Genomic DNA, 25,256 nt, shown 5'->3' on the forward strand with positions numbered 1-25,256 from the left:
AGACACACTCTTCCACATGTAACTTGTTAACTATAAAACTACAAGTATATTGGGGTTTAGGACATTAACATTTCATCATTGTTTCAATATTCAGTTAATATATTATATTTGTAACAGTTTTTTTCTATTTTAATTTTAATGTGATTTTTAGAAGTTTAAGAAAAATAAGATACTTTTTTTAATAGTCCTGGCAGACTCTTTCTTTCTTTTCTCTTTTCTTTTATTTTTGATAATTCTTTCTAAAGCATAACAATTGTATCCTTTTACTGACTACTGAATAAATGAACATTCCTAAAATGGACATTCTAAGATCTATAAAATGTTCTCAGTCTACGTCTCATAACCTCAGCTTTTACATCTCCCACATATAATCGTTTCTGGTCTAAATCTGGAATGATTGGTATTTATGTTAAAATATATGTGTTCTCTTGAAAATAAAACACTACCAGGCACTGGGAGTTCTATGAAAATTATTCCTACAAATACCAAGACTTACAGAAAAATAGGGTTGGTGCAGGGTCACTCAAAACTTATGCAACTTTATAATCAGAGTGCTCACAAAAATAACAATATTGATCAAAATATTAGCCTAGTTCAAAAAGCTATGTTATAATATTTAAAATGAATAATTATTTCAGTAAATATAAAACTATACCTTAAAAGGAATAGGTGAAAGTCATTTGATGGCGAGGAGGAATGTAAGGAAGGGTTGACGGTGCTGAGTGACAGACAGGGCAAAAAGGCACAATGCTGGAGGGGGAGAACTTCCAAGACAGAGTGCTTGGCCAAACCAAGGGCAAGTTCATGGATAGTCTTAACATTCAGCTGCCTTGACTCGGTCGTGCAAAACTTTTACATGCTGGGAAGAACTTTTTGTTTTAAAGCTTATTTTTTTTTTAATTTTTTTCAACGTTTTTTATTTATTTTGGGGACAGAGAGAGACAGAGCATGAACGGGGGAGGGGCAGAGAGAGAGAGGGAGACACAGAATCGGAAACAGGCTCCAGGCTCTGAGCCATCAGCCCAGAGCCTGATGCGGGGCTCGAACTCCCGGACCGCGAGATCGTGACCTGGTTGAAGTTGGACGCTTAACCGACTGCGCCACCCAGGCGCCCATAAAGCTTATTTATTCTTTTGAGAGAGAGAGAGAGCATAAGTAGGGGAGGAGGGCAGAGAGAGAGGAAAAGAGAGAGAATGCCACGCAGGCTCTGCACTGTCAGCACGAAGCCTGACGCAGGGGTTGAAATCACACACTGTGAGATCATGACCTGAGCCAAAACCAAGAGTCGGACTCTGAGCCACCCAGGTGGCCCTGGAAAGAACTCTGTCCAAAACTTATATGACTTCCACACCTTACTGATATCATTCTCCCATTTGCCAATCTTGCCTGAGTAAATTCACACTTGTAAAGCAGAACAGAGTTTACTTGTCCCTTCCTTTTTTTTTTTATTTTTATTTAAAAAAAATTTTTTTTAACGTTTATTTTATTTTTGAGACAGGGAGAGACAGTGTGAACGGGGGAGGGTCAGAGAGAGAGGGAGACAGAGAATCTGAAGCAGGCTCCAGGCTCTGAGCTGTCAGCACAGAGCCTGACGCGGGGCTCGAACTCACAGATCATGAGATCATGACCTGAGCCGAAGTCGGACGCTCAACTGACTGAGCCACCCAGGCGCCCCTACTTGTCCCTTCCTAAGAACATTCTGGCTTTCCAGCCTTTGCTGTCCCTGGTCCCTGGAACTAGAATGCTCTTTACCTACTATCTTCCAGCTCCTCCTTCGGACTCTTACTCCAGGGCAAGGCCCACCTCAAATGTTACCTCCTCCATGCAGAAGTCTAACACACTATTATAATTATATAAATTCATATAATATTTTATATACTAAAGGCACAAGATCTTTGCAGATTTTATAATTTGCATGTTATAATCTTAACACATTATATGTACTGCATTGAATGGACAATTGTTGATGATAGGCTTTTGAGAATCCTTTTTACAAATTTACCAAAAAAATGTTTAGGGGAAAGTTGGTGTTAATTTGTGAGTAGAGGAATGTTAATGTGAGCCTCATTGTCTTTGTTGTATTAAAAACATTTTACAGAAAACATTCCATGTTAGATTTTGTTGAAGATTATTCACCCAGACACTTTAAACTATGAATGGGTTAGGCTTTTAAACTACCCTCAGTTCTGCATTGAGAAGTCCATGATGTTAAGACGAAAATGGTAGTCTGCTATACTGATGGGGAATCTGGGTCCTGGCAATGTGCATGTTCCCTTCCAATTGGAAATTAAAAGTATGAACCACTCAGCACCTAGTGATGTTGAGCTGCTATGTGTGTATATTAAGCTTCTAGGTATTTAACTTAAATTTTGTAGTTTTCATAGGCTCACTTGATTGTTGGGCTCTAAGTTATTTATGCTGAGAAATCCTCCACTTTTAGCTCATTGTTTTATCTCCTCTATTCAGGTATATATAAGAATATCTATTCTCTATACATGCTTTTGTATGCTTGTTAAAAATTTAAAATTCCTACACTCTGGGGCACTTGGGTGGCTCAGTCAGTTGAGGTCCTACTCTTGATTTCAGCTCAGGTCACGATCTCATGGGTTTGTGGGATCAAGACCTACATCAGGCTCTGTGCTGACAGCATGGAGCCTGCTTGGGATTCTTTCTCCCTCCTTGTCTCTTTCTCTCTCTATTTTCCTCTCTGTCTCTCAAAAATAATAAATAAACATTAAAATAAATAAATAGGCATTAAAATAAATAAGTAAGTAAATAAGTAAATAAATAAATAAATTCCTACACCCTAACCTCTATGTTGTAATTGGTGATGTGTATTATGGCACTTTCTCCTATCCTGTCTTGGCCCCTTCTTATCCTTCTCCACTTAAGCAGAATCTTCAAGTCCAATGGGTTTCCACTCGAAACACTTATAGGACACTATGTGTCATTTGGAAAATCCTGTCGGAGATCAATTTGTACCAGGGTTCTCCATTTTGTTGTAAACGTAAGTGGAGTGTGTCCAAGCTCTGTGAAGCCTGAAGCTTAACAAGTTCAGGGATAGCTGTCTTTAAGAAAAAAGAAATTATGATGACAGCATAGCTACAGATATGCAAAACCTCCTGGTGCCAGACACGAAGGGTGGTTGGAGTGGAAAGAGACAGTAGTCTTAACTGACTGAGGTTAAAATACCTTGCCCTGTAGATTTTACAAACACACATGACCAGTTAAAGTACCGCCAAGGCACCTCCCATTTGCCCAAATGGGTGAAAGGATTTGACCTTTTATCAGCTTCATGGTAAGTCACCTCTGGTCACGATCCCTTCCAACCCGCTCCATATCATCCACATGATAACAGAATATCGTACAATAAAATTAAGTTTTTGTAAAGCACAGACCAGACCTTAGGGGAGTCCTCATCTCAACTAACCTGACAGTACATCCTTTGCAGTCACCTTCTTTTTCTCGGAAATTCCATAACCCTATAGGTTTGCTGTCAAAGTATGTTTCTCCCATGCAGCCAGTGAATGTAACCACGCGTACAGCATCGGCCTTCTGCAGAGAGAAGCATTATATTTGTTAGAGTTAGAATTTCACAAGAAGTCTTAGAGTACCCACAAGAGGCATTGGCAGCAAAATCTGGAGTACTTATTATCCGCTCTTTGTGATAGTCTTGGCTTGTACATATTCATCTTTAACCCTATTATATCCTCACAGATCCTGGTTATTTTGTGCGAAGCCATTTTATCACCATTAGTAAATAAACACTTCCTAGCTTCCGGCTTCAGGTGAGCTACTTCTCTGCTTTGAGATTCCATTTTTTGTCTCTAAGATGGGATTCTTAGAATTCAATTGGGTAATTTATTCATGGTACCACATTCAGTGCCTGACACAGAGGAGGTATTTAATTAATGAGAGCATTCGTACACCACTAAGGAGACATCTCTCTAAAGATCTTGAGAAGGGGCACTCACTGACTACATGGAAGGGGAAGAAACAACTCACATAGAGATCACTTAGTGACAGTGCTGCCCCCAATTTTTCATTTCCCCCTATACCCAAGCAGGTTTCCAACTCCGGAGAATGAAGGGAAAGAGTGAATTTGTAAGAGAAGGGACCATATTGTGATTCTCTGCTAGTATACACAGCATAAAGCCTATTAGGGCTCAGTAAATATTTGTTAAATGACAACCCTGGTGTCATTTTCACAGGGAAAGGTCTTAAGCTTGATATATAACACAATCACAAAGGAGGGGAATGACCTGGTCTACTCTAATGAAACTTGGCTGTAATTTAAACAACGATTTCTTTTGGCACGGACACATTACAAATAAATTCTATATTCTGGTACCTATAACTTTAGAAATGCTTTGCCAGAGCTGACCCACAATTATCTGAGTAGTCTAGGGTTAAAAAGTGAATGGACGTGTTTGGGTTTTAGAACACATGTAGGAAGATGATCCCTGAACAGATAACGTTTGTAGTTACAATTTTGGGTGAAACTCAACATGTACATCTTTCTCTTGCTGTGACTCAGTGGTGCACTGCCATGTAGAAAGAATGTTTATCACAGCCACTGACATTTACAAGTCAGAGCGGCCCTTGGAATTCTCTGTTATCAGTTGGAGTCTCTTTTAATTTTCCGGAGGTTGATTATCCTACTTGTGGATTCTATTTGCTTTTTGCTTTCCCTTCTTGCATCCTAAAAACTAGACTTGGGATATTTTCCTGCTCCTTTGAATTTTCATTAGCATGTTGATTTAGTTACTTGTTTCCAGCTTTTGGTTCATATTCTGATGTGTTAGGAGCCTTGAAACTCTTGGCCAAAATCATTAAGATTTTCTGCAGATTTCATTTGTCTGTTTTCTTTTTCCCTGAAACTGGCATAAGAAAATTTATTCATGCCTAGTGACATCTGAATAACAATAAGAATTATTTAGGATGCAATTTAATGTGTGACTACCACACCTTAGGCATTTGTTGTAAATTTCATGCACATAATCTCTCACTATTCACTGTGGCAGTGAAACGTGGTGCCTAAGGATGGAGGCTTCTGTGGCTGCTAACCTGTGTTCCAATCCCAGCTCTGCCTCTAACTGCTGTGTGACCTTGGTCGAGTCATTGAACTCCTCTCTGACTCCGATTCCTTAAATATAAAATGAGGAGGATATTATCTACCTTTTGGGGTTGCTGTGACAATTAAATAAGTTAATTCACGTAAATTCCTTATAATTTTACTTAGCACAACAGGGCTTTAAAATGTTATAAAAATTTATTGTCATACCTTTCAATTTTTTTTTTCAACGTTTATTTATTTTTGGGACAGAGAGAGACAGAGCATGAATGGGAGAGGGGCAGAGAGAGAGGGAGACACAGAATCGGAAACAGGCTCCAGGCTCTGAGCCATCAGCCCAGAGCCTGACGCGGGGCTCGAACTCACGGACCGCGAGATCGTGACCTGGTTGAAGTCGGATGCTTAACCGACTGCGCCACCCAGGCGCCCCTTGTCATACCTTTCAATATGCAAGCAAGGTAGATATTTTAGCTCCCTTTTTCTAGTTGAGAAAACTGAAGGCCAAGGGGCTAAGTGACTTGCCTGTTAGAGGCGGAGAATCCAACTTGGATTTGATTTCAAAATGCATGGTTTTTATACTACTCTGTGCTCCCCCTATATTTATCTTTCTGGGGAGGAGAGAAAGTTGGCAACATGACTATATATTACTATGTGCCATATATATTTATATGCTGTTCTAAGAAATGAGGATGGTTTTAGTGTGTAGCTCTGGAATCCATTCCAATACTTTCGAGTCACATCTCATCCACGAAGCAAATAAAACAACCTCGCTCTCTATGAAGGTTGAGTCTCATAAATTTGGGGTCACCCTGGCTTTTCACATTTTCTGACTAATCCCATCCCGGGACTGTTCTGACAAGCCCAGGGTTATCCATTGTATTTGGTTGTGTTCTTGCATGTCACTGACACGTCGTTTTTCCATTTAATCAACATGAGCTTCTTTTAAAATGCAGGCACTTTGCAATTTCAAATGCACAAGGACCTGTCATGAAGCAATTATGAATATTAAGTGCAGTGCTCTATAAGAATGAGGGGAAGAGCAACTTGAAAACTTTAAAAATCCGACCATGATTTGGAAGCTTATGACTCCTGTGATATTTCCCAAGGTATTCATAAATCTTTTAATTAGATGGAAGTTTGAACTTTATAGCACTTCGTATCAATAAATCATAAGCTGATTCAGAAAAAGGGGTATATTGAAAACACACTTTGCTCTTGAGGCAACTGAAACAAGACTGTAAAGAAAACAGGTGCCACCGATAAGGGCAAAAGAACCGTTTAAGTAAATACGCATAGGCTTAAAAACATTGTGTTTCCAGACTGAACAGTCAGAGAAGAAGAAATTCCTACTCAAAATATATTTATGTTTTCATACACACATGAAGGAAAAAATAGTCAAGTTTTTGCAAAACTTCATCATGCCTTCCCCTAGAGTCATCACATCAGGTCTTATGTACAGAGATGAGATCAACAGAATGGGAAAGAGAACGCCACCTTCAGTTTCCTAGTCAAGCCACCAACGAAGAGCATCGCGTTTGCATCCACATCAAGAATAGTATACCCTGGAGGAGACACCGCGTGGTATGTACTGGGCACAATGCTGGCTTTGGGTCCATCCAGGGCTCTCACAGAAATGGTCCCGTTCCTCCCAGTTCTTGAGGGGTCCGCGTTGAAAGGAAGTGAAAGAAAATACAGAAAATGGAATATGCATCACATTTACAGGAACTTCAGTTTTAAAAGGTATGAAACATAGGACTTGTTTTGGAATTTTCAAGAGATAACTGGGTGCTGAGCTTCAAAAGATCCGGATTCATTACACTGCAAGTCAAAACCAAGAGTCTGATCTTTGCTGAATGCTGACTGTCAGATTCAGCCAGGGACCAGTAAGCAACATACCCTGACTCTGCACCTGGTAGTTGATAAGAAACGACGCAGTAGCAATTAGCTGATGGAACTGCCAGTGGTTAAATGGAAAACCTTTTTCCTGTTGCTTTCCAAAACACTTCACTATCTACCAACACATGCTATTTCAACAAGTTCATACTACTTTATTTAGCATTTTGTCTAATTTAATTCAGCAAGTGAACCCCAAATGAGCCACCCTTCTGCATTATAAGCTCCATCGTTTCTCCTAAAATCCCTTATTATATCTTGGATCCAAACTTGCTGAAGTAGAGTCTTCCTGGAATTGTGCATCTTTTATTGTTTGGCATATACCATCTTAACGCATACAGCATAATGTCTGCTCTTCAGAGTTGTGTATACAAATTGCATAGAAGAACTGTGCTTTTAAGTTCCATTAATAGAATTCTGAAAGCTATTATTATTTTATTTCATTTTCTCAAGTGATTGATGTCTATGACTTGTTAAATATGAAACACCGCTCTCTCTTCTGAGATAAGCGGCCACAACATAACTTGAGTGTCTCTGTCTCTCCCCGCTGTCTCATTTAGGAAATCTTTTTCTCTCTGAGGGTGCAGTGTTAACCGAAGTACCTGGAAACAACAGAATGAATTTATCAAATAAGGTTCTTCTTCATCTTGCCAGATTTTACCAGTATCCCTTCTGATTGAAAAATTGACCTCTGTGAATATAAGTATTCTTAAACTCATAGTACTTTATCTCTCCCCAACCATCACACATGCAAGCGTACTATCTGCTTTCTCTCTCTCTCTACACGCACGCGCACACACACACACACACACACACACACACACACACACACACCATACTATCTCTCTCTCTCTCACACACACACACACACACACACACAAACATACTGTCTGTCTGTCTGTCTGTCTCTCTCTAACACACACACACACACACACACACACACACAAACATACTGTCTGTCTCTCTCTCTCTCTCTCTCTCTCTCTCTCTCTCTCTCTCACACACACACACACACACACACACACACACACACCACAACACATTCTTTTACCAAAGATCTAAAAAGGAACTAAAAATATTTCTTCTCATTAGGTTTTAAGCTTTAATATGGAAACATTTAAGCATATGCAAACCCAGAGTAAAACTCTTTGTACTCATCATCTACATTCCAGGGTTGCTTTACACAACTCTAGCCCCAGGCCCTTCACTCTACCTCTCAACTACTAGCTGCTCTGGGTTCAGTAGGTGTTGGGAATAAGGAAAAGATGAGGACATGAGGGAAAAGGATTGAGGATAACAATGGGTTCTCTATGTTATCTATACACTGCTAGAAGTTAACTGAATTAAAGCTTCAAATACAGAATGAATGAATATCTTGTTACTTTCCATTTTAAGTAGTACGGGCCTGACATACTATATATTTGTGCCAGCATTTAGAAACTGCACCTGCCTGTAGGCAACGCTGCCGTGTAGAGTAGAGGAGCTGAGCACTCGAAGACAGGCGCCACTGGCAGCTTTCATGCTCTGTTTTGTGCTGAACGAGGGCAGGGGAGAGAGTATGACTGATAGTATGATGGTATGGCTATGAGACAACCAGATGCACGGTCCAGAATGGACTGGTCACTCTGGTCAGTACCTTGAAGGTTTGTCAGTTGCTAACAGGGACTACGAGAGACCCGTTCACACACATATAGACATATACATTTACTACATAAAATTTGTATACATGCATACATAGCTACCTCCTTGAAATGGAAAAAAGGAGTTTTCTTTTAAACTGGGAAGCGACTTCAAAATTCTTTCACTTAATTGTCTTAATCTTTATTGAGGTAGTTACCTTGATGCCTCAATACGGTACCAGTATGAGTCATCAATGGTCAAATCTGGATACTCTACGCGTCCAACTCCGGATCCAACATCCCAGAGAAAGCTGACTTTGCCTTTACGCATTTCTATAGCCAGAAAGTCAATCTAGTCCAGAGAAACACAAAAACGATACATATCAGACATCTGAGAAGGCCAACAGCGTTCTTTTCAACAGGTGGTATTCACAGATATGTGAAATAAGTCTCACAATAAAAATTCTCAAGTGATATGATCTATTATTATGCATGATTAAGTAATATTTATTATTGTATCTTTAAGGCAACACGTGTGTCCTTACTGCTGAGGCATATGTGTTAACTAATTCTACTTTTCAAACAAGTCTTTTCTCCTTCTGATTCTTTTGGTAGAGACAAAAGAAAATATTTGGATGCAGAATTCATTGTTTTCACCAAGGATACTGACATATATATTTTTCTAAGTTTATTTATTTATTTTAGGAGAGAGGGAGTGGCAGAGAGAGGGAGAGAGAGAATCCCAATCAGGCTCTGTGCTGCCAGCATGGAGCCCAGTGTGGGGCTTGAACTCAGAAACCATGAGATCATGACATGAGCTGAAATCAAGAGCCAGACACTTAACTGACTGAGCCACCCTGGTGCCCCAGACACTGACATTTTTAAAGAGCTAACTATGATTTTTCACCTAAGGTGACGTAAAAGTTCTCACCTGAATGACAAGTATTGACTTATGCAATGACTGATTTGTTGAAAATTTTATTCATTTTGGAAGATCCCCATGCATACAAAGTTAAATGTCCAAATAAAAGGAATGAAAACTTTTCGGGTGAGATTTGTAGATATGACTTCTGTTTATTCAGGTTCAGTTATAAATTCAACATGAATCAAAAGAGTTTTCATTGGTAGGAAATGCGTACACAATTTGTCATTTTCTTTTTTTTTAAATTTTTTCTTTTTAACGTTTATTTATTTTTGAGACAGAGAGAGAAGAACATGAACGGGGGAGGGTCAGAGAGAGAGAGGGAGACACAGAATCTGAAACAGGCTCCAGGCTCTGAGCTGTCAGCACAGAGCCCGACGCGGAACTTGAACTCACGAACCGCAAGATCATGACCTGAGCCGAAGTCGGACGCTCAACCGACTGAGCCACCCAGGTGCCCCCACAATTTGTCATTTTCATTTAACATGAAAGCTCATTGTAATTTCTTAGAGACTTGTTTTTAAATTTTTTTAATGTTTATTTATTTTTGAAGGAGAGAGAGACAGAGCATGAGCAGGGAGGGGCAGAGAGAGAGAGGGAGTCACAGAATTCTGAAGCAGAATCCAAACTGTCAGCACAGAGCCCGATGTGGGGCTCAAAACCACAAACCACCAGATCATGACCTGAGCTGAAGTCAGACACTCAACAGGCTGAACCACCCAGGCGCCCCCATTAGAGACTTGTTTTTAAAGCTTTATTCCTATTAGTCCTTCTTCTTAAATAGGCAGATCTGAAAATATCATTCTAAATAAATGCTGGCATACTCACAAATGAAAGCAGATGTACCTAAACCCTGTAAAAAGTTTTCTTCATTTCATTTTCCTTCTAACTTAATTTGATACTTCAGAACTTTCATGACATAAGATTCTGAGGTTTTCAAATCTGAAAACCTAACACAATTTTGGGAGCATATTATTAGATTCTATACATTTTCCTTACTACCAGGATTAACCTCTGCCTATTCACACATACAGGAGACTGAAGAAGCTGGATATTGAACTTACAAATTTGGCACTTCCAAGATAAAAAAGGAGGTTGTCGGCCACAGCTGTCTTTACGTTGACAACGATATTGTTGTAGCTTCCCTTCTTGATTTCAGGCTTGTATGTTCGAATGCAGTCACCCCCGGAAGACACAGATACTTTGATCTTCAAGAAAAACAGGCACAAAGAACCAAGACTAAATCTCTCAGAAAGTGTGAAGTACCTCCCAAACAACTACAAAACCATCATCATCCCTTCTTTGAAGTTATTTTTCTACCATCAAATAGAATCATTAAATGCCCATATGCGGACACCATTATACTCATTAATGAGGGCGCAGAAGCCAGCTTCCCTGGGGAGATTTGGACAATGAGCTGTTCACAGCCCATATCATGTTAGTGTGCTACTGTTTTTTGAAGCATCCAAGTAACAAATTCTTACCTTCATACCTTTCTCCTTTATGAATGTGGGGACATTTTCCAGAGGTGATTTTATATGAAGCTAATGATAATGATTTTCATTAGGGTTGTTGAGTGAAATTCTACAGTTCAAATTTCAGTGATTTTCATATCACTTTAGTAGGACATCATTTTTCTTTCAGTTTTCGAGAGGAAATTACCTACCCTCTCCTGTTCTTACAGTTGGAAGAGGCCAACTAGATTTTGTTCTAGATGTTCTAACAATACGAAGAATATTAATCATGCCACTCAGAACATACATTTGAGAATAAATTATACCTTTTTACTAAGTAAATGAAACGGAAATAATTTTCCAGGAAATGAATAATTTGCCAGGAAATGAAACGGAAATAATTTTCAATGGCTATTCTTACTAATGTATTTAACAGCTTCTTTTTCTTTTGACGAGTACTTTAAAAATTACTATAAATTGCTAAGAAAGGAATTCCTACATGAACGGAACTGAAACTGCTCAGGCCGATTCTTACTCACATTTAGGGAGCCTTTCTTCAGTCACAAATAACACTAGTTGATTATGTGACTTAATTTCCTTCGGTTCGGGTGTACCCTCAAATGGCATTTTCAGGATGGCAATGGAGTTGCAGGAACTCGGGAAGAAACTGCAACTTTGCTCCATGGCAGTGCTCCAAGTAGGAAGCGGAGACAAGGAAGGGTGCAGACCTTTCCTTGCCACTGATTTAAATGCTCAGCTTCCAGAAGCCTCTTGGTTCTCACTAGCAGTGAATTTTCTCATTCCTTCTAGCACTTGGTGCTACTCAAACAGTTTTTGCACTTGGGAGAAAACCAGCTAGCTTTATTGTTCCCCTCACAAATGCCAGTCTCCATGTTATGGCGACAAGGAAGCAGCTCCAAAAGTCTAGAGAATGGGCATAGGCAGCACCAGGACCCCTCCCCAAGTGTGGTATAGACAACACTGAAGAGGTGCTGGATGAAAAATTGGGTATGTTTTCAAAAGAAAGCCAAGGAGAGATTTTTTGGTTCTGATGAATATGTAAATTCATATGTGTTTGAGAACTTCTGGGGACATAGCTGATCGGTTGCATTTCCTATAGACTCCGTGTAAGTCATGTATTTGTATATTATTGTTTCCTTGCCTAATCTGATAACCAAATTGCATCATCTGCACATCTGCAGAGAAATCAAGTGCTGGAAAGGTACAGGGCTCAGCCTAATGGAGCTCTGCGTGGTGACCCGGGGCTTGAATAACCTCGAAGCCTGTTGCTTAGATGGTTTTCCTTGTCCTTGCCTTCCTCCTAAGGGGAGGGGGTAGTCTGCAACACTGGTACCCAGAATGTTTGCTCTGTGTTCTGGGGGGAGATATAGTCTTCCTGCTAAGTGTAGTTTCCTATCAGGAAGTTTGTTCTTTGCTCCACAAATGATGGGATTTTCCTTCTACATAACGTGTGAAGAGTAGGTGAATGAAAATGACTTGAGAAAAACAGAACTAGGAAACATGCACCTTTTACTCTGGATATTAATACTATGGAGCAGACATGCCGTGAAGGTTGGCAGAGGGTGCTACCTGATGGAGTAGCAGCTATACCAAGGGTTATCCAAGGGCTTAGAGAGAAAAAGTATAAAGTAAAGCACGAGAAGGATAATACGGTAGAGGGCAGGCAGGAGAAATGCAGCCTTCAGATGTTTTTAATGCTTAGGAAAAGGTGCAGGATATCATGAGTATTTAGGAATTTGCAGCAAGTGAACAAAGATCATCATCAGAGAAGACCCTGGCACCAAGCAAATCCAATATCTAAAGCAGGGTATACGCATCACTGACATAATAAGTCAAAGAGAAGAAATCAAGGTCTACCGGGAATTCGTGAGTGGAGCTGAACAGCAGATTGAGTGATCTTCGGCAGGAAATCATAACCAAATTCCTAGTGGGGCTGGATTAGTAATCAAAAGTAACTGGGTGTGTGGTCTGTCTTACCTTTATTTCTCAAATGCTTTCTAGTTTGGGCCACTGAGCCACATTATGGCAAGTTTAATCACAAGTAACTTATTTTTGTTCACAGAATCCAATGTAATCATACTACTTGGTTGCTGTTTAGAGAAGAAATGCCTGAATGTGGGTGGAATACACGACAGTTTGGTCACAGGATTGGCTTCTGTGCTTGGTTAGGTATACCTGGGGGAAATGATAGGGGATTGCATGACTGGTGTGTTGAAAAGGGGATTATCAAAGTGTAGACTATAGAGCACCAGTGCTGAAGCCTAAGTGAACTGTGGAAATTCTGAGAACGGAGAGTCTAAGGGAGTAGCCATTTTAAAACTCAGGGTATTTACTGTTGCTAGGAGTTACAGTTAATCTCCTTTATGCCATAGTATACATATCTAAAAATATGGTTCTCCAAACAAAATGATGGTGTTATGCCCCAGATGCCAGCAATTGATCTCATAAAGTAATCTATTGCTCAACTCTTGCACATTTATATAAAAATCCCTCTGGATTTTCTGTTTTCTGCCTTATGGTTTTGAGTATATCCTCAGTATCTGAAAAATTCAGGCAGCTCAAACAGTTGGTAACCAGTCCATAGCTACTAATCTCTCCTTTTAACTTCGTTGTGTTTTGATTTCCAGTAATGGAGACCTCTTTAACAAATCTAAACAAAGTAAATCAAAATACAGTATTTATAAATTTCTCTAGAAGTTGCTAGGACATATGCCTTTCATAAGAAGGGAGAAGTTTCTGAAACACAAACATTTCTTAGAATGTTCGGGTCTATCAATTATTCTTCTTTCTAATATGAACCCTTCCTAAGACTTCTAAACAAAAACCACTAAACATTAGGTACCTCCAAGGCATTTCTCATACAACATTACTAATGAATCATTATGAACTCAATTAAACATTATTGAGGATCCCATTATTATATCTATTGGATTTTCACTGCATTATGTTCATCCAGTAACTAGGTCATTCATTTAAAAAGAGTATCAGCTACTCAATTTCAGAGCCAACAAACTAAAGAAAGATACTCTATTTTTATTTAAAAATGTTAAAAATGTTTATTTATTTACTTTTGAGAGTGAGAGAGCACAAGCGGGGGAGGGATAGAGAGAGGGAGACACAGAATCTGAAGTGGGCTCTAAGCTCTGAGGTGTCAGCACAGAGCCCTATGCAGGGCTGGAACTCACAAACTGTGAGATCCTAACCTGAGCTGAAATCGAACACTTAACCGACTGAGCCACCCAGGTGCCCCAAGAAACCTACTTTAAAATACATGTCTTTAATTTCTTGGTCATGTTGAGTATGTATCAGGGCCACATTCAGACACTTGTGCCAGGTTACAAATATATTTACAAATCAGGCAGATGTCATCTTCAATAGGCACAAAACTCACTTGAAAAAAATTTGGCTTGCTTCTGTATTTCTAACATCTTATTAAAAAAATAAGACACTTTGCTATAACTTCCATTTCCAAACGTGACTGAAAATTTCCTTGAAAGGCATGGACAATGGTTAATTCTTGTAGCATTTATTTTTAACTTTCAATTTGTATCTTGAGACAGGTTTTATATACTTAACATGCCACAATTTAATCTTTTTCCCCTGGCGGGGGGGGGGGGGGGTGGGGAGGGTAGGAGAAAACACAACTGATGACTATATGGCATATTTTTAGATTTCTTTATAAGAAGAAATAATAAAAATGTCTGGATTTGCCCACATGATGACTTAAAAAATGTGGCTAAGTGTGTGATTCACAAGAGAACATTTGCTATTTTTGTTTCTTTAAATTAACATTGCAAAATACAGGAGTGATATCTCAATCTCTCTGTTTCCCTTGTTACTACCACCTGCTACAGTTGAGACTCTTATTAAAGTGACCTTCTTTCTAGTATTCTCTCATTTACACCACAAGCCACTTCCAGATTCATATTCAAAAAAGCACAGCTCTGATAATATTACGTTTCATGTTTGAGAACTTTCAGCTTTTCCTCACCAATGAGGTTTATCTCAGGTATAACTGTGTCTAAACAAAACTTCTCTCCTTACCAGCCAAGGCCAACAAGAGCTGGTCTCCACTGACCTTTCCTGTTTAATGTTCACTCTACTAATAATCCTGGCAAACGGGACCACTCTCTCATGAAATGACCCTGAAACTTCCTTCTCTCTCTGCCTTGCTCATTCTCAGAATGCTCTGCTTCCTTACCCTCCCCTCCCTCATCCAGCACTACCCCACTCAAGGCCTGGCTCAAATTCTTTTCTTTGGAAAATCTGGTCCCTACCAGAGGGGATCTTCCTTTCCAGAACTTTATCCCCCTTCCCATTGCTCACGTACAGTAGCACACTGTTTGGCATTATCTTAGAGTTATTTACGTATATATCTTGTTTTTTCTACGGTGTTATAAACTTTGTACATAAAAGTAGCCTTGAGCATAGGAGATGCTTTTTCTACCTTGGCTTAATCTTAGTTAAAACCACAAACCTCAGACTATCATCTGACTTCTTTTCACTTTGTGCTTCATGTATATCATACTCATGTGTCATCATACTGCCTACACGGTTTTCATATTGTAGCTCAATATGTATCTTCTCAACCCTGGCTGCTGCTTTCACTTTGAGCTTATGTGCATCATCTTGACTAATTTTTTGTCATTTTCTAAATTTCTCTTTAAATTTTTTAACGTTTATTTATTTTTGAGAGAGAGCCCATGCGTGTGGGAGGGGCAGAGAGAGAGGGAAACACAGAATCTGAAGCAGGTTCCAGGCTCTGAGCTGTTAGCAAAGAGCCCGGCGTGGTGCTCGAACCCACAAACTGTGAGATCATGACCTGAGCCGAAGTTGGCCACTTAACCGACTGAGTCCCCCAGGCACCCCTAAATTTCTCTTTAGTCAGCATGAATCCCTTTTTAAAGTGCACCTTGAACTTATTATCTTAGCCTTGTTTAGAGGTATCAGCAATGTAAAATGATATACTGTTACTTGGGCATCATATTATTGGTCCACTACTAAAAAATATATAAATTGATGAGTTAAGAAAAGGCATTTTCTGGTCCTTCTAGCTTCAAAGTTGTTCAGAAAAATGGAACTTTCAATATGGAAGACTTAGGTATCTAAAAGGATTTGAGTATAAACATGACAACACAAAAACTGTTATTTTTTGCTTGCATTTCTAGAGTTGTCATGGGATGAATTTACTAGTCTAGATAAAGTTTCACATTGGCACTTAACAATTCTACCCTGGTTCAACAGATTACTATCTTCTAGAAAGTTCTGTTTTTTTCCTAATAGTTTTCTAACTAGATTAGTAAAGAGCAAAATTTTGATACAACTGAGGTATTCTCCATTCTTAATTCAAAAAAACCTGCAGAAATTATAACCAAAATAATTTTTGTTGTCACTTGTACTCAGACAAAAAATATAGAAAATAGTGGTTCTTCATTGCTATTATTCTATGTACTCTTGTTCATTCCTTCCTGATACAGCCCCACTGATTGGCCTTTTTTGCTTTCATCAAAAGCAAGGAACTCTCATTCATGTCTTTTTAACATACAATCTTGCTATTTGTGCTACTCTATTCAAATACTGATAAAATATAACAAAATTCCCATTTCTTTTTAAAAAATTTAAGTTTATCTATCTGAGAGGGAGAGAGAGACAGTGCAAGCACAAGTGGGGGAGGGGCAGAGAGAGAAGAGAGAGAGAGAATCCCACGCAGGCTCTGCATCATTAGCACAAGCCTGATGTGGGGCTCAAACTCACAAACTGCGAGATCATGACCTGAGCCAAAGTCAAACACTTAACCCACTGAGCAACTCAGGTGCCCCACAAAATTCCCATTTCTAAAACAGTAAGTAGCGATTATTCATCCTATGAGATGTATTTTGAAATCTATGGAAAAAAAATCTAACCTTTTATCCTCCTCCCCTACCCTTAAAACAGCGTCAAGTTAAAGGAAAACAAACAGATTATTCAACAGGATACACTGGGAGAAGTTATTCACTCTGGGAATAATACAAAAAAATTACAATCAATTACTGATATTGAAAGTAAAAAGCTTACAGAATTGGCTTGTTTCCGGGCTTGGTTTATCAGTTCCTTTATCTCAGAGATGTTTTTCTTTAGGTTATCCTCAAGTTCCTTGATGGGTTTGAGTTTATCTATTAGACGATCAGCTTCTTGTTCTAGATTTTTCACAGTGGCGTCTGCATCTGCAACTGCATAGACCAAGATTCGTGCACACCACACACACACACACACACACACACACACACACACACAGAAATGAAAATAGTAGTATGCTCAATTAAATAATTGAAAGGATTTCATCTTATCCACATGACAAAGCAGGGCCATGACTGTTGAAGCACAGTTTGTGATGGCAAATGGGAATATTCCAGTTGGAGCTCAAGCAGGTCAAAGCAGAAATGTTAGAGATAGAGGACCAGTGCTTTGGCTTTGTGATCAAGGTGAAAGTTAGCATTGAAGGTAGAGAATACGAGGAACTCAATTCGATGATTAATTTCTAGCGTCAGCCAAAAATCTAACCTTTATGGAATAGAATTTCAGTTACAGAATCAAGGAAATGAAAGTGTTTTAAAATGTCATCTCATCTGTCCAAGCCAGAACTGTATTTAAATCAGAGTTCTCGCACAAAATTGGTTTTCTTTCTTTTTCTCTCTGTCGTTCTTTGTACATCTTAAAGAGAGAAGCTATCAAAATGTCTTCTGAAAACATTGCAATGTTCAACAACCCTCAGACTGAAGGCCTATGTTAAACTTTAATTAAATCTTTCATGCTGCAGTTCATTTTCATTTTGAAGAATAATTGATTATCCTAATCTCTGTATTAGGTTGAACCATATTAAACTGTCATTTTGATAGGTTAAAGAAGGTTGAATATCGACAATTTGAAAAGGGATTTTAACCCTCAAATAATTGAAGTTTATCACTGATCCAGAGACTTTCTGCATGTGCTTTTTGTAGGAGGGTAAATGACCCATGGAAACCAATTAGCCAATTTCTAGGATGCTGGCAGTCTTACCCAAACCATGTCACTTATTATCTGATTGAGCACGTATTGTTCTTCTTTCTGTCATTGTGACCATGATGAAAAAGTGAAACTACTTAAGGACCAAGGCTGTGCACCCTGCTCGGCTATGAACGATGTACTCTCTGGTGGCCAATGGACCACTGAGAGCTAATCCTCAGGAATGAATCAAACGTGCTCAAAAGGAAGGAAATTATTATTTTCTAAACTAGGTTTTGAATTAAGTATTTTGAACTCATTCATAAATATGAACAATATTGTGACTGATGTTTAAAAGGGACATAGGCCTGTTATTAATTTTAATAGAGTTGCTACATCAAAGCCTGAAATGCAGGTTACTGGCATCAAAGCCCTTGTTATATAATTGCATATTCAACAGAGACACAGTAACTACTTTGTATTGTGTACTTTTAATAAGCCATTTGCCCATGTTTTCTTTCCTTTAATTCTCCAATATTACTCTGATTTTCTACAAATTATTCTAGAATTGAGAAAAATGGCTTAGATTTGGATTCATGGGAAAAAGGAAAAGGGTAAAGCAAAGGACACTTAAGGTTCGTCCAAGAAATGATTCTTTTCTTTGAAGCTTCCAGATTCTAATCAAATGTTTCTAAATGAAATTTGAATTTCGCCACCTCTCTCATTCCCCTCACCCCATCTTCTGAAGCAGATTAAGTCTTTTGGAAATTATCTTGTTGATGGTTTTAAAAATAAATAATCTGTAATAGTGAGTCTGATACTTTCTTGTATAGTAGTTTTTAAAAACTTCTGACTTTCTTCCATAATTATTTCAGCATATAGATTTTAAAATCACCTTTGAAGATAGATTATGATTATGTTTTTCTAGAAAATTATCTATCTCTATTAGGCTCTAAAATTCATCAGCATAGAGTTTTGACAAGTACTCTCTTATGTGTTCAATTCCCACCCCCCCTCCCGTACTTTGTTATAGTTCCTTTAGAACTTTGCCTATCTGTGCTTTATCATTCTTGATTAAGCCTGCCAACAATTTAAAATGTTTTATCTTTACATTCCTAAAGATCTACCTCTTGTATTTATCAAGTATATTATTTTTCTCTTTTAATTCACCATTTTTTTCATCTTCTTTCTTTTAATTTTATTTTGTCTAATTTATAGGGTTGATTACCTAAAATGTTCATTTCACTGCTTGTTTAGTGAGTTGATCACACTCATTTTCCACTGAGGACAGCCTTGGTCATATTTCCCAGGTTTTGATATGTTGGACTGTATGTTATTTCCTATTCTGCGGTTTTATTTCTGACTTTGAGTTTAAGCTATGAGATGTTTAAGAGAGAATATTATTATATCCCAATAATTTCTCATTTAGTAAGATCTAATTCTATTAATTTTATTAGGGGCTTCTCCAAGGATAATTCTCTAGAAGTTGAGAATAATTATTCATTAGGAGGGGGGAATGTGAGCTCCAGGGGAGAAAAGCAATGACAACAACATACATCTGATCTATTTTAATCCTGCTGCAAGGAAGTCATTTGAACTTCAGTGGTGGAATCTGTGTCATGAGAGGCATCACAATTTAGCTCAATTTGTGGAAGAATTCTGTTTTCCACCTTTCTGTTGGTATCATACAGATATTTCACTAATTTCTATAACACAATTGAAAATACTTAATATCAAATACATCCACATGCTAACTTTTTGTAAAGGAATATGTGCTTTTTTTAATGTATCTAGCGTCAATGCTGTGACACTGGAAAGCATAGCCATGTCATGTTAAAGCAATACCCAAACACATTAACATGCAAAGCTGAAGCTTTTGCAATAGGCAATCAAGCATGAAGTTGTTAAAAGCATGCAAGTAAACATATACATACTGATTTCTGCAGGTAATTTCATATGGAAGCAAAACAAAAAGAAATTAGAAAATTCATGAGGAAATATTTTTAGAGATATTACAAAGCAGTGATGATCAAAAAATGGTACTTGTCACAAGTCGTCCTAATAACAAATGCACCCTATTTTAAGTCAAACAAGTGTTATCAAATAAAAATCCACAGATACGTGTCAGTTAGCAGGCTATTGTTCTGAAAGATAGAAAACAGACCCAGTTTAATTAATATCACAGATAACTATCTCTAGATAGAGGGTAGGATCAAAGAGTTAGAGATAAATATTATGAAAAGGCCATATCAGATGAGAATCAATCTGAAGTGGAATGAAATGATCTCTTAAATTTTAAAATAAGTAAAAGAGAATGATATTTACTTTAAAACTAATTTTCATTCTTTTTTGAGTGTGTGTGTGCGGGGATATTGTGATTTGGTATGCATTAGAACCATTTATTCAGCTGGCAATGATGTTAAAAGACAGCACCCGAATTAGAGAACATGTAACATCAGTAACAGTGTTTTCGTTATTGCACGGATTAAACATTTTGACACCCAGTGAAAATGTTGGTGTATAAATAGAGGGCTTGTCTCTTGAGAGTATCAAGTACAAAAAACCAGGCGTCTCTTTTGGTGAAATCACAGAGTGAGATAATGTTCTATCACTTCACAGAATGGAAAAAAGAATATAAAAATATCCTAATGTTTATTGACTACAGTTTAGTAATTTAAATTATCATTATATTAAGTTCTACCTCATTTTCTCAGCAAAATCCTTATGAACTTGACATAATTTAATGCAATACACAAAAGATGTGAAGAAATATTCTTGATACAGTACACAAATACTTACATTTCCTGAAAATATTAACTAGAATTTAAATAATGAAATATTAATATTTTGTAATTTTAATGCATTTCAGGCCGATATCATTTTAATATCCTGTTATACAGGTCTGCTATTAAGTGTAGTCCTTGGCCTCTATGTTCCAAGGAACTTCACCAACTTGGGGGATATAATTTCCCAAGCACAACTGTGTTTTCAGTTACACTGAAGGATTAAAAATGTATTTGGCCAAAAAAAGAACAAAAAAGTATTTGGCATCCCTATACCAAAAATCATGCAGACTTTGAGAAGTTTAATTTCCTCTGGACTGGGCAAAATGTGGATGAAGAAAGCACTATGCAGAGCCTGGGGACTTGGGTTCTAGTTCTGGAGCCACAGACGCTCCATTCTGGAGCCCAGTCTATGAGGAGAGCAGACAACATCACCGTGGGGTCTCCTCCAGCTCTAAGAGTTATGAGGCTAGGGTACTTTTATAGCGTGAAGAAACAAATGACACGATCAAAGTGAAAAAGGAGATCTTACTGTTCTTCGAAGGATCTTTTACCACAGCATTTGTTTTGGCTATGCTGTCTGCCAGTTGATTGTAATTTTTCTTCAGGCCGTCAAGGTCCTGGTGGAGATCTTTAATCCGTGCCAGCACATGTTTTGCTGTGTCGTTGGCTTGTCTCGCTTTGTCCTTAACACCTTGCAGTTTAGCGGCTGTGTCTGCCAGCAGAAGAAGGTGTAAGGAGCAAAACAAAGGGCGTGGGGTTGGTGGCTTACTCCATGCTTGTCAAAGGGAGAAGGTGGCTTGCCGACCTCAGGGACACACACACAAAGGGAAAGGCTGAACTTTGTCTCATTAGGTTATAGCAAATGAAATAAATTTTTAGCTAAATTAAATTTTCTCAGGGACCTTTGCTACGCATATTTGATTAGCTCTTCCAATAGCAGAGTTATTATTCTAAATGTTCATCGTCTAAGGGTACATTGTGATTTGCTGCTGAACTTATTAGACAGAGAAATTTATCCATGAGTCATAGTTTCATCTGCACATTCAGAAGGGGGGATGGTGAATGTACTTCAACTTAAAGGTGGAGAGACCTTCTCAGTTCTTTTAGACCATGTGTTTATGTATTTACATTTATTTTTAGCATCGGAAATTTTCTATAAATGTCCTTGCTACTGAAGGACACGACATGCAATCCTGGAAAGTTAGGTTTTTTTAATGTTAAAAAAGTAAAAACAATGAATATTTCCTGTATTATATAAATGTATGCATTAGTTTCCTTGATCATAATTTGTGTAAAAAACATACACTGAAGAAATAGATGACAACCAGTATGTGTAGATTAGTGGTTAAGACCACAGGCTCCAAGAGCCCCTGGGTGACTAAGTTGGTTAAGCATCCAGCTCTTGATCTCAGCTCAGGTCATAATCTCATGGTTCGTGAGTTCAAGCCCCACGTCAGGCTCTGTACTGGCAGTGCAGAGCCTGCTTGGGATTCTCTCTCTCTCCCTCTCTCTACCCCTCCCCCACTTGTGTGTACTCTCTCTCTCTCTCTCTCTCAAAATAAATAAATAAACTTTAAAGCAAAAAGAAAAAAAAAAGACTACAGGCTCTGAAGTTAAGCTGTGGGGTTCAAATCTCATATATACCACTTTTAACAAGGGCCTTCAGTAGCTTATTTGTTTCTTAAGTTCCACATATGAGTGAAATCATACGATATTTGTCTTTCTCTGACTTATCTACTTAGCATAATACCGTGTGTCAGTTTGTCACCTAAAAAGTGTGGATAATACTGTTTACTTTATAGGATTAGTATGAGGATTGCATACACTTAACAAGCATATTGGATAAGCACCCAAGAAATCTTAGCACACTTTGTTATTGTTCTTTCATGATATGAAAAATATAAAGGAGAGTGCTTTTAGGAACTAATACCAAACAGCAACTTCAAGTACTTACAACAGGTAGGAAGATATTACAGACAGGGTTCCATCATTAATGTTTGAAAGCTGAAACATTTAAGGACTGAACTTCGTGAAGACAGATGTGCTGATGGTTGCCAGAGGGGAAGTTGGTGGGGAGGCTGAGCAAAAGGGGTGAAGGGTAGTGGGAGGTCTCCCCTTATGTCATGAATAAGTCATAGAAATAAATACACAGTATAAGGGATATAGTCAATGCTACTGTAACAGCATTGTATCAGAAAAGACCGAAAAGACTGTAGCTACACTTGTGGTAGCATAACCTATAGCATAACCTATAGAGGAGTTGAATCAGTATGTTGTACACTTGAAAATAATGTAATGATATGCATCAACTATACTAAAAAAAAAATGATGTGCAGAAAGGCTCTCACCTGTTACTGTAGGTACTATAATTATCTACTGTAGGTACTATAATTATCTGCTGCAGCTTTTCAAGAACAGTACTCGTGTGGTTTTATTTTTTCTCATTAATATAAGATTACAAATAATATTATTTCTAATGATAATAGTCTTATTAGGAATAAGATTTCCCAGGCTGACACATGGAAGAACAGTATAATCACAACATGGCTCTATTTTCTTTTTTTGCAACATATACCTATGGCTGTCAGCCAGGGTAATAGAGCATAAGACATACCACAGTGTGAAGTATACTTTAATCTCTCATTCTCGCAAAGAAGAATTCATAAGTAAGAAAACCAATATCTAAGTTCCTGACAACAGTCCAAGTGCAGTGTCAGAAAAAATGGTAAACGTTAGAACATTCTTTAAAAGTTCAGGTCAACTGAAGGGCGCCTGGGTGGCTCAGTCGGTTGAGCGTCTGACTTCGGCTCAGGCCATGATCTCACGGTTTGTGAGTTCCAGCCCCGTGTTGGACTCTGTGCTGACAGCTCAGAGCCTGGAGCCCGCTTCGGATTCTGTGTCTCCCTCTCTCTCTCTGCCCTTCCCTTGCTCATGCTGTCTCTATCTCTCATAAACAAATAAACTTAAAAAAAAAATTAAAAAAGAAGTTCAGGTCAACGGACACTGAGTGAGGTGTATGGAATGCTTACCGTCGGGAATGGCTGATGACTTTGCCAAAGTGTCATTCAAAGCTCTCAGGAGATCTCCATTTTTAACATCTGCATTTTCTAATCGGGTTATTAAGCCATTCAGATAATCATCATTTTCTGTGGGTAGAAAACAACAAAAAAGATGAAATAATTTTAATCATCTTTGAGTTTATACATCTCTGATCTGGATATATCATTTCACATTATTTTAATATAAAGCTTATAAAAGGCAGGAGAATTAACTTAATTCTTTTAATTAATTGGCATCTATCAATACATATATTTCAGATCATAATATAAAAGAATGTGTTTATGAAATAACCATTTCACTCTCCAACACGTTTTACAACCATGTTTTTTTCTTGGTATCTGATCTTTCTCTGACTTAATTTGATGATTTTCTATGGAGAAAAAACTTCAAAAGAATCAATCTTTTATTGCATTCATAATGATGCCCTCTTGACATCATTCCCATGAATATAATTATTTTCAAAATTTCATTACCAAAATGGATCATTTGGATGGGCTTTTAAAAATCTCAAATAGTTATGATTGTTAAGTAGAATCTCCCAACTTCAGTAAATATCACATTAATATTTATTTGAAAGAGAAATACAAATCATAGGAATGAAAAAACTTCTAGTACATTTCTGATAAATTGGCATTTCTAATAGAGAAAATAATATTTTATAAACTGCTCTCAAATAGGCTTTCTATAGGTTTTTTTCTTGCTACCTTAGCATGATTGCTTTAACATTAAACAAAAAAAGAAAACCCACTTATTGGAGATAATTTAATATTACAATGTACATTTTTCAGCTTCTTTCCACTAGTTTTTAACATTGTCCAAACTTTGGCTTAGTTTGTATTATAATAGCAACTAAGAGGTTCAGAGTTTGAGTGTAACAATATAAAGGATAAAGTTATGGAATCTTTTAGGAAAAAGAAAATAAAGATCCAATTTGCTGATAGAACAACATAAGTTTCGAAGCTTTGCTTAAATACACATCAATTTGCAAATATATCTTAAGACTGAATCTAAAAAAAAATTAAAAAAATGAAAAAAAAAAGACTGAATCTGTCTTGTTTTTTCTCTAAGCATCATTTATTAGTGAACAGTATAATTGAATAAATGAACGATATGAAATTCTGGGCTTCCTCTAATACTTTTTACCTCTCTGAATGGATAAAGCAGATCATTTCTTAAAAAAAAAATTTTTAAATAGTTTTTTATGCCATAATTTTTTTCGCTGGCCAGATGCATGCTAATCATTTCAAATAGCTCTACAGAAATGCAAAATGTAAATAAAAGGCAGAGTCCTCAATTAAAGAGGAACACTGAGAAAGGACCAGGGAAGAGGGAGTCCCCTCCTGGCCTGGACTGGCAGAGACATTCAGTGACAGTAATGACCGGCAGTCTGTGTGTATGTGTATATGATACAGCAACTTCAAGATATATGTGCTATTACCATCTCCGACTTACAAATGAGGAAATGGA

The 25,256-nt window shown here is 37.8% G+C and overlaps 1 protein-coding gene across 1 annotated transcript in view; it reads right to left on the reverse strand.

The window, feature by feature from the left end:
• Positions 1 to 25,256, reverse strand: part of LAMA2 (laminin subunit alpha 2) — a 475,613-nt gene that overhangs the window by 62,817 nt on the left and 387,540 nt on the right. The window contains exons 42-49 of the mRNA XM_047102999.1: positions 23,759 to 23,875; positions 21,259 to 21,441; positions 19,878 to 19,883; positions 17,038 to 17,192; positions 10,573 to 10,716; positions 8,805 to 8,938; positions 6,569 to 6,728; positions 3,431 to 3,555 (exon numbers count right to left, since the gene is read on the reverse strand). Of these exons, the coding sequence (XP_046958955.1) occupies positions 3,431 to 3,555; positions 6,569 to 6,728; positions 8,805 to 8,938; positions 10,573 to 10,716; positions 17,038 to 17,192; positions 19,878 to 19,883; positions 21,259 to 21,441; positions 23,759 to 23,875 (1,024 nt within the window). The remainder of the gene's footprint in view (positions 1 to 3,430; positions 3,556 to 6,568; positions 6,729 to 8,804; positions 8,939 to 10,572; positions 10,717 to 17,037; positions 17,193 to 19,877; positions 19,884 to 21,258; positions 21,442 to 23,758; positions 23,876 to 25,256) is intronic.

This window comes from Lynx rufus, unplaced genomic scaffold, assembly GCF_022079265.1.
Source record: "Lynx rufus isolate CCGP_SWC_20201006 ecotype Redwood Valley unplaced genomic scaffold, mLynRuf1.p SCAF_6, whole genome shotgun sequence".
In the NCBI taxonomy this organism is placed as follows: Eukaryota; Metazoa; Chordata; class Mammalia; order Carnivora; family Felidae; genus Lynx; species Lynx rufus.